This window comes from Pelobates fuscus, chromosome 7 (genome assembly GCF_036172605.1).
Source record: "Pelobates fuscus isolate aPelFus1 chromosome 7, aPelFus1.pri, whole genome shotgun sequence".
Taxonomy (NCBI): Eukaryota; Metazoa; Chordata; class Amphibia; order Anura; family Pelobatidae; genus Pelobates; species Pelobates fuscus.
The window spans coordinates 80,134,039-80,148,642 of NC_086323.1; the positions used below are offsets into that span (position 1 = coordinate 80,134,039).

Consider the following 14,604-nt stretch of genomic DNA (forward strand, 5'->3'; position numbering starts at 1 on the left):
AAAAAATGTATTTAATAAAATATATTTATGTCCCCCCTCCCTTCTTACCTTTATTGAGGAGGAGGGGGGACATTTCTGGATCCCTGGTGGTCCCAGTGGGGAATCCCTGGTGGTCCAGTGGTTCCAGTGAACTCTAGCCCGCGCTCCAGGGCTAGAGTTCACTCTCGCGAGATTTGGAGCGTTGCCGTGGTAACCGCGGCAACGCTCCAAATCTCGCGAGAGGAGGACCCGGAGGAGCTGCTGGTAACAGCTCCCGGGTCCTCTCTCCCTCCCCTTCCGGTCGGCTGTCAGTAATGTGCCTGCGGACCGGGGAGGGAGATTACTGATCTCCCTCCCCGGTCCGCAGGCACATTGCAGGGCTGGCGCTTGGGCAATGCCAGCCCTGCACTAGCCGGCAGGGGAGAATCTCGGGGGGGGGCAATTGCCCCGTTGCCCCCCCCCTGGATCCGCCAATGGATGTAAGTGCCTTTTTCTCCACATAGTCTCCAGCATGTGTCTGAGGGGCTCAGGCCCATATGGCATTGTTTTGTCGGGGTGGTGTACCACCTGAATAGGATTTTGTACATTTGTTCCTGTAAGGTGGTGCATATTGAAATCTTGGAACTTGCGTCCCATATGTCTCGCCACTCTTCCCCCTCTAGCTTCTCTCCCAGATCCGTTTCCCATCTGTCCGTGTAGGTTAACGTACCCCATTCCCCTGATTCCTCCCCTATATGGTTATACAGAGTTGTTATCATTTTCGTGGGCATGTGTTCCCTAAGGCACATGCTCTCGAAAAATGTTTTGCGTTTGCGTATTGCTGTTCTGACTTCTGTTGTTTGTGCAAAGTCTCTGATTTGGATGTATCTGAAGAAGTCATGGTTTGTCAGGGGTGCTAGAGTTTTTAGCTGATCAAAGGTGATTACCTGGTTATCTTGGTACAGGTGAGCGTATCTGTGTGTCCCTGTGTTTTTAATTCCTAGGAAAGCTTCTGTACATAGTCCTGGTGGGAACGCTCTGTTACGTAGTATCGGTGTCATGGGGGAGGGGTTGTTCATGAGTTGGTATTTCATGGCTGTTTTGTCCCATATGTCTATAGAGTTTAGGATTGCTGGGCAGGTGGTTCTGAGGATTACCCTGTGGTTTTTAGGGGTCCATATGAGTAGTTGTGGTGGGTCTTTGCCCATGAGGGTGGATTCAATATCTACCCATTGATGTTGTCCCTCAGGGCTGTGCCAATGCGCTATTTGCGCTATCTGTGCTGCTAGATAGTAGTGGTGTAAGTGAGGCAGTCCTAGGCCCCCCCTCCACTTTGGATTGTATAGCACCGCTCTGGCTATCCGGGGTCTTTTTCCCTGCCATATAAATTCGTCTATTGCTTTTTGGATGTCGGCTATATCCTTTTTTGTGACTTTAACGGGTAGTGCTTGAAATAGGAAAAGGAGTCTGGGCAGGACATTCATCTTTATGGAGTGCAATCTCCCTATCCAAGAAATTGGTTTGTCCGACCAGTTCTCCAGATCTTTTTTCAGTTTGTGTATTAGGGTTGTGTAGTTTTGCCTGTACAGCATAGAGTAGTTTTTTGTTAACTGTATCCCTAGGTACGTGAATTGTTCTTTAGCTAGTTTAATTTTGTATGTGTTGGTTAGATGAGTGTTGTCCTCATCAGTGATATGGAAGGAGAGAGCCACCGATTTGGTGAGGTTTACCCTGTATCCAGACACCTCACCGTACTCCAGTAGGAGCTTATGCAGGTGTGCCAGTGACTGCTTTGGGTCGGACAGCGTGAGTAGAACATCGTCTGCGTACGCCGCCACTTTGTATTGTTGTGTTCCTATTTGTATCCCCTTGATGTTAGGGTCGTTTCGGATGGCTTGCAGCATGGGTTCTAACACCATCGCGAAGAGGAGCGGGGACAGGGGGCAGCCCTGTCTCGTTCCATTACTTACACTGAAAGGCGTTTTTTGGGCACCGGTTATAAGTGTTTGGGCTTGTATGTCCGTGTAGAGTGCTTTGGTAGCTGTTATGTATTTTTCTGGGAATCCCTGCTTTTCCATGAGTCGGAACATAAAGGGCCACTGTACCCTGTCAAAGGCCTTCTCTGCGTCCAGTGACAGGGCCAGTGATGGGGAATTGGTCTGTCCCATGTGCCATAGTAAGTCTACCCCTCTGCGGGTATTTTCGTATAACTGTCTGCCCGGGATAAAACCCACTTGGTCTGAGTGTATTAGTTTAGGCAGTAGTGAAGTTAGTCTTGTCGCTAGAATTTTTGCGAATATCTTTAAATCCGTGTTGATTAGGGAGATTGGTCTATAGTTGGCGGTCTGAGTGGTGTCTTTGTTGGGTTTTGGCAGCAGTACTATGTTTGCTGTGGCCATGTCTCGGTCTGGGGTTCCTCTGGTCATAAAATGATTATATAGTTTGGTCAGTTGTGGGATCAGTTCTGTTTTAAATGCTTTGTAGTATTGGATATCATAGCCGTCAGGGCCTGGGGCTTTGTTGCCTTTGAGTATTGAGATCGCTGCTGCGATTTCCTCTGGCGCGATCGGTTCGTTTAAGAGGTCGGCTTCTCCCTCTGTTTCTGTGGGCAGATCCGAGTGGTTAAGGAAGGTCTCTATGTTTTTCAAGTGTTGGTGGTGTTCGCTGTCGTTGTGGGGGGAGTGGTTATATAAGTGACTGAAGTAGTTAGTGAACTCCCTATTGATATCTTCAGGTGTGCTGGCTATAGTGTTTGTATGTGTTTTTATGGTCGTGATTGGTCGAAATCCGGGCCTGGGTTTCAGGGTCCTGGCCAATAGTGTGTCCATTTTGCCCGCTTTTTCATAGAAAAAGCGCTTAGACCACGTAAGGGCTTTGGTGATCTCGCCTATGGACAGTTCTTTCAGGGCATGTCTAAGGTCTTGTAGTGATTGGAAGTTATCTGCGGTGGGGTCCTGTTTATGTCTAGTTTCCGCTTTCCGTAATTTAGTCTGCAGCTCGAAGAGTTGCTTCGTTTTGGTTTTCTTTTTATGGGTTGCAATTGTAATGAAGTGTCCTCTCAAGACTGCCTTGTGTGCTGCCCATAGTGGTGTTGGGCCTATATCCTCCCCCTCATTAGTGGTAAAGTAGTCTGATATAGCTTTTTTGGTGTCATTGAGTATGGCTTCGTCTTGTAGGAGTGATGTGTTTAATTTCCATGTCCAGCTACTGTGGTGCTGTATTTTAGTCAGGGTCGCTGTTACTGCTCCGTGGTCTGACCATGTGATGCTATGTATTTCTGTTTGGCTCAATTTGGACATGCCAGCCCCGTTTAAGTATATGTTGTCTATCCTTGAATATGTGTTGTGTGGTGCTGAGTAGTATGTGTAGTCTTTTGTGTGTGGATGTTGTATGCGCCAGGCGTCTAATAGCCCTGTGTGTATAAGAAAAGCGTTTAGCAATTTGTCTTGTCTCCCCCCCCCCTGCGCGCGAGTCGTTCCTGGTTTGCTACTCCTGTCTATTGCCGGGCAGGGGACCGCGTTGAAGTCCCCCCCCATCACTAAGATGCCACCTGTGAGGTGCGTTAATAGTGTTTTCAATGAATCCCAGTATCCTGTCTCAGGAGTGTTGGGGGCGTATATATTTACTATATGTATCCTCGTGGAGTGTATGGTGCCGGTGAGAGCTAAATATCTGCCCTCTGGATCTATATGTGCTTTGGTCAGGTTAAACGGGCATCGTTTGTGTATCAGGATGGCCACTCCTGCTTTTTTCCTCAGAGCCCTCGCTTCGTGGACTGTGTTATAAATATGATTTTTTAGGTGTACGCGTGCCGACCTGGGTAAATGGGTTTCTTGTATTAGAGCGATATCCGCTTGTTTAGCCTTAATGTCTCTGTGTAGGGTCCTGCGTTTGTTGGGTGTGTTTAAGCCCTTGGCATTAATTGTCAGTATGTTCAGAGTCATGGTGTCAGTCGTCTATATGCGGATCGTGTGGGTATAGTCCCCAGTGATCCAGTGATGGGTGGGGTGGGTGTTGTAAAAGGTCAGTCTCTTCCGTGTGTTTCGTAACAACCTGTGACTTTGTGACATCATTCAAAACAAATAAAACGTTAACATAATAATTAAGTACATAACAATAAACAGATTTGCATATATACAGTTGTACATTTTCTCTGGTCTTACAAGTCGCCAGAGTAACTGGTGAGCGCGCACCTATCTCTCGGGTGTTTCTGTTAATACCCGGGAAGGTGTGGACGCTCCTCGCATCTTTCGAGCCTTGGTGTCGTGAGCCCCGTGTTCGGTTGTTTGTCCCCCCCTCTGGTAGTTGCACCCTGTGGCCCTCTCCCCCCCCTATTTGCTCCTAACATCATCCTTCTGTTGTGTGGTGTGTGTGTTTTTCCCCCTATCGTGCAGTCCCGCTACCAACCGGGTAGTAGTAGTTGTGGCGACAAGACATTCCCTTCTCTCTATTTGCTCTTCCCTGGGGAGTGCCTTGTAACCTTTGCTCGTAGTGAGTGAGCGTGTGTCCCACATGCCAAATGGCCTATAGTGCCCTCCATTTTGTAGGTCGGAGTAGGGAGTGGCTCTCTGGTGTCTGTGTGTCCCCCACTCATTACCTGTTACATTTGCACATACATTTTCATCCCCCCTTTTTTTTTTTTTTTTTTTTTAAACAAATTGTACATACTTTTTTGGGTTTTTTTTTTTTCTTTTTTTTTTCTCACTTTGGGGTGTTAGGTCATGGGGTGATGGGCTTTGGGAGTAGGATCCCCCCCCCCAATCTTTAAGTCCTTCCCTTGTGGGAAAAATGAGCGGTACTTAGCTGCGATACGTTGTTGCGGCCTGTACCAGATTGGTCTCAGTGTCCCCAGTTGTAGAGTTATCGTGTCCGTTATGTCTGTTAGCGACTTAGGCGTCGGTCCAGTCCCTTTGGAGCGTTGAGAGTTCTGGCATCTGGTTCGTTTGCAGGTTGAGGGTCGGTGGGGGTTCGATGCGTAGGCTGCGAAGAAAGCGCTTTGGGTCGTATCCTGGCAAGAGGGTGTGAGTGGCTCCCTCTTTGAATGCCACCAGCTTGAAGGGATGGCCCCACGTGTATTTTATTGTGTGTTGTTGTAGTAGCGCCGTCAGTGGTTTCCATGCTTTTCTTCTCTGTAATGTCGTCGGTGATAAGTCCTGGTATGCAGTGATGGTTGCACCCTGGTATTGCAGGGTGTTTTGGCGTGTGTATTGCATGACCGCTTCTTTTGAGGAGTAATAGTGGAACTTGATGATAATGTCCCTTGGCGGCATCCCCTCTGCTCTTCGGGCGCGCAGAGCCCTGTGCGCCCTGTCAATCGCCCATTTATCTTTGGGGATGTCGGGTAGTAATTGGTGGAAGGGGGCCTTCATTTTGTTCCTCCGGTACACCTCTCAGCCTAACGTTATTCCGGCGGGAACGATTTGCCAGATCTTCTATTTCCAACTCCAGGTCGGTAATTCTCTTTTCAGCGGCTTGTGAGTGGGCCACTATCTGATTGTGGGCTTGTGCAGCAGCGTCAGCTCTGGCCTCCAGTGTTGCAGTTCTGGTGCCTAGAGCGTGTATCTCTGCCGTCAGCGCTTGTGTGCTCTTGGAGATCTCCCCTGCCAGGTAATGTCTGACTTCTGTCAGTTTGTTCAGGACGCTGGCTATGTCTGGCTGAATGGGGTTGTGTGAGTCCGGGCCCGGTGTGGCTGCCGGTGAGTGTTGCGGGCTGATCCGGCGGCCATCTTGTGCGGCCTGTGAGCCTCGTGGAGAGGTAAGCATATCGGCTACTGAGACCGCGGCTTCTTTCTGCTCACCTTTTTTTCTTCGCTGCGGTTTAGCTCCGGACTGCGCCCCTGACATGTTAGGGGTAATTTAGCTGGTTTTGGGGGCTCGATGCTGCTGATAGTGGGTAGATTGTGCTCGGATGCTGCGGAGCTCACAGACTACACGTCCATCTTAGTCTGCGGTCCGGCCACGCCCCCCCAAGTATGCGTTTTTAACCACTCATGTCCACGGAGCTTTGTATAAAGAAAGAGGACTATTGAATTCAGAGGGCAAAGAAATCAAGTACGCAGCTGAAATCCTACAACTATTGGAAGCAGTATGGGAACCGAAAGAAGTTGGTATTATACATTGTCGAGCGCATCTGAGAGGAGATGGTGATGTAACCAAAGGAAACCGGATGGCAGATAATGCAGCTAAGCGTGCCGCTGAATCAGGAAGACAGGAATATGTGGAACATATAGCTGCTCTTATACCAACCCCACTGTCTCAATGGACTCCAGTTTATACAGCTCAAGAAGACGAGTGGTTAAAGACTGAACCTGGAAAGTATTTGGAGAACAAATGGTATCAGTTGGAAGATGGGAGAATAGTTATTCCAGCATCACTAGCGGTAGAAATTGTCCAAAACTATCACAACGGGACACATTCTGGGAGAGACAGTACAGAAGAATCTCTCAGAAAACATTTCTACATACCAAGATTGTCCAACTTAACTCAAGCCATTGTACGAAGATGTGTAACGTGTGCTAAAAATAATGCAAGGCAAGGACCAGTAAAGCCACCAGGAGTCCAGTTTATGGGGGGACTCCCCATGTCCGATCTACAAATTGACTATACAGTAATGCCTAAATCTGGTGGACATCGCTACCTACTAGTAGTTGTGTGCACCTATTCAGGCTGGGTAGAAGCATGTCCTACTCGTACAGAGAAAGCAGGAGAAGTTGTGAGATTCCTGCTACGAGAAATAATACCCCGATATGGACTACCCTGCTCTATAGGATCGGACAATGGTCCAGCTTTTGTTCATCAATGCCTACAACAACTGACTCATATGCTTGGTATAAAGTGGAGGCTTCATACGGCATATAGACCTCAGAGTTCTGGTAAGGTAGAGAGAATGAATAGAACTATTAAGAACCAGTTGGCAAAAATGTGTCAGGAAACCCAACTTAAGTGGAACGTTCTTTTGCCTATAGCTCTGTTACGAATCCGCAGTACACCTACCAGAAGGATGGGCCTCTCTCCTTTCGAAATCATGTATGGGCGACCACCTCCCGTACTTGGTAACTTAAGGGGGGATTTGAGTCAGTTGGGAGAAGGAATTACTCGGCAGCAGGTTGTAGAGTTGGGTAAGACTATGGAGGAGGTACAGAAATGGGTACAAGATAGATTACCTGTGAATATTTATCCCCCTGTTCATAGTTACCACCCAGGAGACCAAGTGTGGATTAAAGAGTGGAATAATGTACCGTTAGGGCCCAAGTGGAGAGGTTCTTATGTTGTTCTTTTGTCTACCCCTACAGCGATAAAAGTGGCCGAAGTGACTCCGTGGATACATCACTCCAGGGTTAAACCAGCAGCAGTCGATTCTTGGAAAGTTACAGCAGATCCAGAGAATCCCTGCAAGATCCGGTTAAAGCGCACGACTCAGTCGGAGTGACGAGGAACCTTGCGGATTACAAATTTTATTGTTTCAGAGATTGGTAAGTGAGTGAGACGGCCATAATAAAGCCTGTCCGCCCACCGAGTGATTTAAAAGTCAGGAAAAGTCTCGAAGGGACCCCAGTGAAGATGAGCAGAACTCCATTCCCTGCAGCCCTTACATCCTGGAAGCTGAGGTGCCATCGCACGGACGAAGACTGAGGATGCCGACGAAAGATGTGCTTATGATAATGTTTATTTATATGTATTTTTATATTCAGGAAGGTAGAGGTACCGACACTCCTAGCTGTGAGGTATGCATTAAGACTACAAGAACAGGTAACCATATTTCCCAGACCCTAATTTGGCATTCGCAATATGAATGTACAGGAGATGTATCTAGGTGTAGATATCTTAATGTAGAGTATAGTGTATGCCATCTAGGGGTAGGAGAACCTAAGTGCTTCAATCCAGAGTATCAACCCCGTACAATTTGGTTGACTCTCAGGAATGGAGATCCTCAGGGGACCCTAATAAATAAAACGGTATTAGAATCCGTACATTCTTCGGGTGTTCTGCTATTTGATGCATGTAAGGCGATATCAAGTGGTAGAAAGCCGTGGAATGTATGTGGGGATCTTAGATGGGAGAGAACGTATGGGTCTAATGATAAATATATTTGTCCCAGTAGTAAAAATAAGTATGTGAGTCCTAGATGCCCAAATAGGGATTATAATTTTTGCCCATATTGGTCTTGTGTGGGGTGGGTAACTTGGGGACAGACAGCAGACAAGGATATGATTGTGACTAAGTTGCCTACCAATCCATACTGTAAGTCTATGGAATGCAATCCAGTCCATATTCTTATAAATAATCCTGACCAATTTTTGGATAGATATGGTAATTTATTTGGGTTTCAAATATACGGGACGGGTTTAGACCCTGGGACAGTATTCTTTATAGGGATAGAGACCGATACGGTAACCTCCCAAACTCATCAGGTATACCATTCCTTTTATGAAGAGATGAGTATAGATAATAAGATCCCCCATAACGCTAAAAACCTGTTCATTGATTTAGCTGAAAGTATTGCCGGTAGTCTTAATGTTACCAACTGCTATGTGTGTGGAGGTACTAACATGGGAGACCAATGGCCTTGGGAAGCAAAGGAGGTAATGTCCGGTTCTGAGGCAGTTGAACAATTAATATCCTCACAAGCCGATTATCAGATGAGTGTTAGAGGTAAATCTGAGTGGAGATTAAAGACCTCCATCATAGGTTATGTTTGTATAGCAAGGAAAGGAATGATGTATAATACTTCTGTAGGAGAGTTAACTTGTCTAGGGCAAAAAGCTTATGATGATGATACAAAGAATACAACTTGGTGGTCGGCTTCAAATGTCTCAGAACCATCTAACCCGTTTGCAAGATATGCCAATTTAAAGGACGTGTGGTTTGATTTATCCATCACATCTAGTTGGAGAGCCCCAGCAAATTTGTACTTGATCTGTGGTAAGAAGGCCTATTCGGAGTTGCCACAGGACTGGGAAGGGGCATGTGTGTTGGGTATGCTCAAGCCATCCTTCTTCTTGTTACCTATTGAAACAGGTGAGACTTTGGGTGTTAAAGTGTATGATGTGAATCCTAGGAAGAAAAGGGGACCCATAGAGATAGGCGCCTGGGAAGATAATGAATGGCCTCCCCAGCGTATTATAGATTATTATGGGCCAGCCACATGGGCAGAGGATGGTACTTTTGGATATAGAACCCCAATTTATATGCTCAACCGTATTATAAGGTTACAGGCGGTGGTTGAGATTATTACTAATGATACCTCACAAGCGCTCAATCTTCTAGCGAAGCACAATACCAGGATGAGGACAGCAGTGTACCAAAATAGATTAGCCTTGGATTACCTACTGTCAGTAGAGGGAGGTGTATGTGGGAAGTTTAACCTGAGCAATTGCTGTCTTCAAATAGATGACGAAGGGCAAGCAATAGCTGAGCTTACTAGCCATATGGTTAAACTAGCGCATGTGCCTACTCAGGTATGGAAAGGGTATAATCCAAGTAGTTGGTTTGGTAGCTGGTATGAGCAGTTTGGAGGGCTTAAGGCATTGGTAGGCGGAGTCCTACTGATTTTAATGTTGTGTCTACTCCTGCCATGTCTTATCCCCTTAGTAGTTAGGTCTGTGCAAAGCCTGATAGAAAATATAGCAGAAAGGAAGGCTGCAGCACAGATAATGGCCATATATAAATATAAGGCTCTAGATCAGGGAGAACCAATGCAGGAAGAGGAGTGTTAAGGGATTCACATCATAGGAAAAGTCTGGTCTGGTTCATGGTAACCTGAGGTATATGCAAACCAAGGTTAAGTGATGCCTCAAGTAATTGTGAAATATCAAGAGGCATCAAAGGGGGGAATGTGGTGGAATCACGGTAAAAATAAATTTAGTAGGCCGAGATTACCACGTGGCATGTGTACGTGCATATGCTGACGTATCGATCAGTTGGTTGCACGTGGCAAGATACGATCAGTAGTGTACGGAGCATGTGCAAGAATACCGGATGTAGTATTCCCCTCCTCCATTGTGCTGGACAAGCCATGCGGTCAAACAGGAAGTTAATTCTAATTTGTATTGATTGGTCAAGAGAATGTGCGGGTGGAGCTTAATATGGGAGGAGTTATATGCCTATATAAGGAGCCTGCACTATTGTCCGGGGCTCAGAACTTGCTGTATTTTGGTGACATTAGTCCCTCTGAGTCCCGATCGGTGAACCGAATAAAGAATCTCTTCCTTCCTGAAGAAACCTGTGTCCATCTCTCTGTGCTTGGCTTCCGTCAGTTTCTCCGGTATCAAGTCCTGATATTAGGCTTCAATACAAACAGAACTAGTAGGAACAAAACAGAAATCCATAGCAAAGTAACATTACCTCTTTTACTGCAGGAGGGATATTGAAGTTGTCCCCTTTGACACAGCACCTTTAGTCCAGAAGAATGCAACATGTCAAACCCTTCTATACACTTAAAGTCCACCAATTCACCATGCATAAATGGAGAATTTATTTCAAAGCTCCATCGGAGTTCTATATTCCTCTGTCTCATCTGGGTTACAGTCACAGTGCAGGGCTCTGCAATGAATATTAAATCATTTGTAACAAATACATAGTAGACATATATATTTAAATATAATGAGTCTTGTATTCAAACTGTATGGCATATTGGGAAAGACCTTTAGAAAGATCCTACAAATGATGTGATTTGTGCAACTAACATTCTAATAACAGTCTTACATAGAAGTGTTGGTTCTATTCACTAAAGGTCTTGTAATTTCACTCAGTTCTCCTGCATTCGTTTGTTAAAATTCCTGTGCATTTACCCCCAGCACCTTGTCTCTTTTTCCCCCAACCCCTCTGTCGCTTTGTATCCCCTCAGCCCCTTCATGCATTTCATTCCCCAGCTGCCCAGGTGTCTCAATTCCTCTCCCAGCCCCTCCACATGTCTCATTCTCTCCCCATCCCTCCATGTGTCTCATTCTCCCAGGCCACCATGTGTCTCATTCTCCATGCCCCCCACCCCCGCATGTGTCTCATTCTCCCAGCCCCTTCTGTGTCTCATTTCCCCAGCCTCCCCATGTGTCTCATTCCCTTAGTCCAGGGCTGTCCAACCTGCGGCCCTCCAGATGTTGCAGAACTACAACTACCATGATTCTTTCAATGAAACAGCCAGGGAATTATGGGAGTTGTAGTTCAGCAACATCTGGGGGCCGCAGGTTGGACAGCCCTGCCTTAGCCCCCCCCCCACACACACACACACAATGTGTCTAATTTATGCTGTTATGCTGCTCCCACCCCCATGTGTTTTACCCTTCAGTTTTAATTTTGGCAGCAAATTTAAATTTAGTCTTATTTAGTCATATTTTCATTATCTGAATTGTTTTAGTTTTTGTCTAGTTTTAGTAGACTAAATCTCAACCATTTTAATTGACTAAAATTGTTAGTCGACAAAATTAACACTGTTTCACTGTATTCATTAGCAATTCATTAGCAATCGGACAGAGCCAACTGCATCCCTTTTAATTTCAAATGGGTCTCATTTCTGCAGTTAGATTGATTTAAAATGAGCTCAAGGGAATTGGTTTGTAACTGAATGTCCTGCTATAATAAACCTATAAAATACTGCTAGTGTAAGAGTAGGTTTGAGGAGAGGGTTTTAGAGTTGAGGAATCCATTTAGGGTAATGGGGATTTTTTTGTAGCTTTAAGGGGAGTTAGGATTAGAGTTTTAGATGCAATTACACCAGAGACAGAATAAAGACAGAATAAAGACAGTTTGGTTGCAATTCTGCTGTTTGTAATAAGCCAAATCACGATGTTGTATGTTACACGACAGCCGAATGGCAGTGTCATGAAGGTGAAAACTTAGCAAAAGGCAGATTCAGTTATTCAACTAAGTTAAAAGAGTGAGGGGTAAAAAAATATTTGATCCCGTGCTGATTTTGAACGTTTGCCCACTGACAAAGAAATGATCAGTCTATAATTTTAATGGTAGATGTATTTTAACAGTGAGAGAATAACAACAACAGAAATACCAGAAAAACACATGTCAAAAAAGTTATACATTGATTTGCATGTCAATGAGTGATATAAGTATTTGATCCCCTATCAATCAGCAAGATTTCTGGCTCCCAGGTGTCTTTTATACAGGTATCGAGCTGAGATTAGGAGCACTCTCTTAAAGGGAGTGCTCCTAACCTCAGCTCATTACCTGTATAAAAGAAGCAATCAATCAGATTCCAAACTCTCCACCATAACCAAGACCAAAGAGCTGTCCAAGGATGTCAGGGACAAGATTGTAGACCTACACAAGGCTGGAATGGGCTACAAGACCATTGCCAAGCAGCTTGGTGAAAAGGTGACAACAGTTGGTGCGATTATTCGCAAATAGAAGAAATACAAAATAACTGTCAGTCTCCCTCGGTCTGGTGCTGCATGCAAGATCTCACCTCGTGGAGTTTCAATGATCATGAGAACGGTGAGGAATCAGCCCAGAACTACACGGGAGGATCTTGTTAATGATCTCAAGGCAGCTGGGACCATAGTCATCAAGAAAACAATTGGTAACACACTATGCTGTGAGGACTGAAATCATCCAGCGCCCGCAAGGTCCCTCTGCTCAAGAAAGCACATGTACAGGCCCATCTGTAGTTTGCCAGTGAACATATGAATGATTCAGAGGAGAACTGGGTAAAAGTGTTGTGGTCAGATGAGACCTAAATCAAGTTCTTTGGCATAAACTTAACTAGTTGTGTTTGGAGGAGGAGGAATGCTGCTTATAACCCCACGAACACCATCCCCACCGTCAAACATGGAGGTGGAAACATAATGCTTTGGGTGTGTTTTTCTGTTTAGGGGACGGGACATCTGCACTGCATCAAGGGGACGATGGACGGGGCCATGTACCGTCAAATCTTGGGTACCTCCTTCCCTCAGTCAGGGCATTGAAAATGGGGTGTGGATGGCTATTCCAGTATGACAATGACCCAAATCACACAGCCAAGGCAACAAAGGAGTGGCTCAAGAAGAAGAACTTGTCTCCTGTGGAGGGAGCTGATGGTTCGAGTTGCCAAACGTCAGCCTCGAAACCTTAATGCCTTGGAGGGGATCTGCAAAGAGGAGTGGGACAAAATCCCTCCTGAGATGTGTGCAAACCTGGTGGCCAACTACAAGAAACGTCTGACCTCTGTGATTGCCAACAAGGGTTTTGCCACCAAGTACTAAGTGGAAGGGGACAAATACTCATTTCACTCATTGACATGCAAATCAATTTATAACTTTTTTGACATGTGTTTTTCTGGATTTTTTGTTGTTGTTATTCTGTCTCTCACTGTTAAAATACACCTACCATTAAAATTATAGACTGATCATTTATTTGTCAGTGGGCAAATGTTCAAAATCAGCAGGGGATCAAATACTTTTCCCCCCTCACTGTAACTGAACAACTTTTGGTACTCTCTGTCATTTAGTGACATAAGGTACATATCTAGCAAGTGACACAAGGTTATCTTCTCAACAAAAATTGAACAATAATGTGGAAAATATGTCCATTCAGTGAGATTGCCTTCAATAGACAATTACACCCAATAAAACTTATGAAGCTGATTAACATGTCTTACCTAAACAGGTTGGCAGTTGAGACCAGGAACCACCTAAGCAGGTAATAGTCTTGGACCCCTCCATTAAGTGGTAGCTGTGACACATGTATTCTACTGAAGAGCCCACACTATAGTTTGCAGATGGAATGTCAAAAGGCTCCCCGTTTTTGATTGATGGAGGCATCGGGCAGTACTCATCGCTAACTAAAAAATGATAAAGAACAGTGGTTTGGTATCTAGCAGTACTTAATGTTGACTACATAACAATAAAAAAAGGGATCTAGAAATTGTGATCGATAATCCAAAAATACAAACCTAAGTAGGTAACAGTAAGGTTCATCTCAGGTGTTTAAAATGAGAAGGGAAGAAAGATCATAGTTAAACCTTCTTAATGGTTGTGTACATGTAATTTTATGGATTGAAGCTCAACTTTCCTCCTAAATGGTTTATTGGTCTCTCTAATTAAATGTAAAAAAAAAAAACTGAATCCATTATAAGTGTCAGATTTAGGAAAAATCTATTAGTTTTTGTATTTTTAGGCAAAAATTATTTTAGTGTAGTTTAACATACTTTGTAGGAAAAGTGTTGTTCACCAACAATATGAAGGAAGTGGTATTATTGTTAATGGCATTTATAAAGCTCCGCCTTATTCCACAGTGCATTACAATATTATTAAGGGGACAACAAATGAGACAAACTGTTACGATTTTTGATAGGACCAATAGGTTCCCTTATAACCGGGCTTACAATCTAGAGGTGGTGGGGTATAAAAGCTTAATAGAAATATGACTTTCCATATGTGGATAAAACCACTCATATCTGATTTGGTATCTACCTTTTTGCTACTTACCAACACACGTAGGTGGCTCTGGCCATTTGCCCAGTTTGCATATTATTTTATTCATTCCGTTTATTCTGTATCCATGTGTACACTGATAGTTAACCATATCACCACTATAATAAGTTTCCAGATCATTAATTATGTCTCCATTCTCTATAGGAGGTGGCTTGCCACATTTCATTATTCCTTTAAGTTCTGCCAAATGCAAAATAGAAATATTTATTTACAAAAAAATGATAAT

At 44.6% G+C, this 14,604-nt stretch overlaps 1 protein-coding gene across 1 annotated transcript in view; it reads right to left on the reverse strand.

Annotated features, from left to right (window-relative positions):
* F13B (coagulation factor XIII B chain) overlaps positions 1 to 14,604 on the reverse strand; it is a 59,821-nt gene that overhangs the window by 12,508 nt on the left and 32,709 nt on the right. The window contains exons 7-9 of the mRNA XM_063426123.1: positions 14,373 to 14,558; positions 13,544 to 13,726; positions 10,303 to 10,500 (exon numbers count right to left, since the gene is read on the reverse strand). Of these exons, the coding sequence (XP_063282193.1) occupies positions 10,303 to 10,500; positions 13,544 to 13,726; positions 14,373 to 14,558 (567 nt within the window). The remainder of the gene's footprint in view (positions 1 to 10,302; positions 10,501 to 13,543; positions 13,727 to 14,372; positions 14,559 to 14,604) is intronic.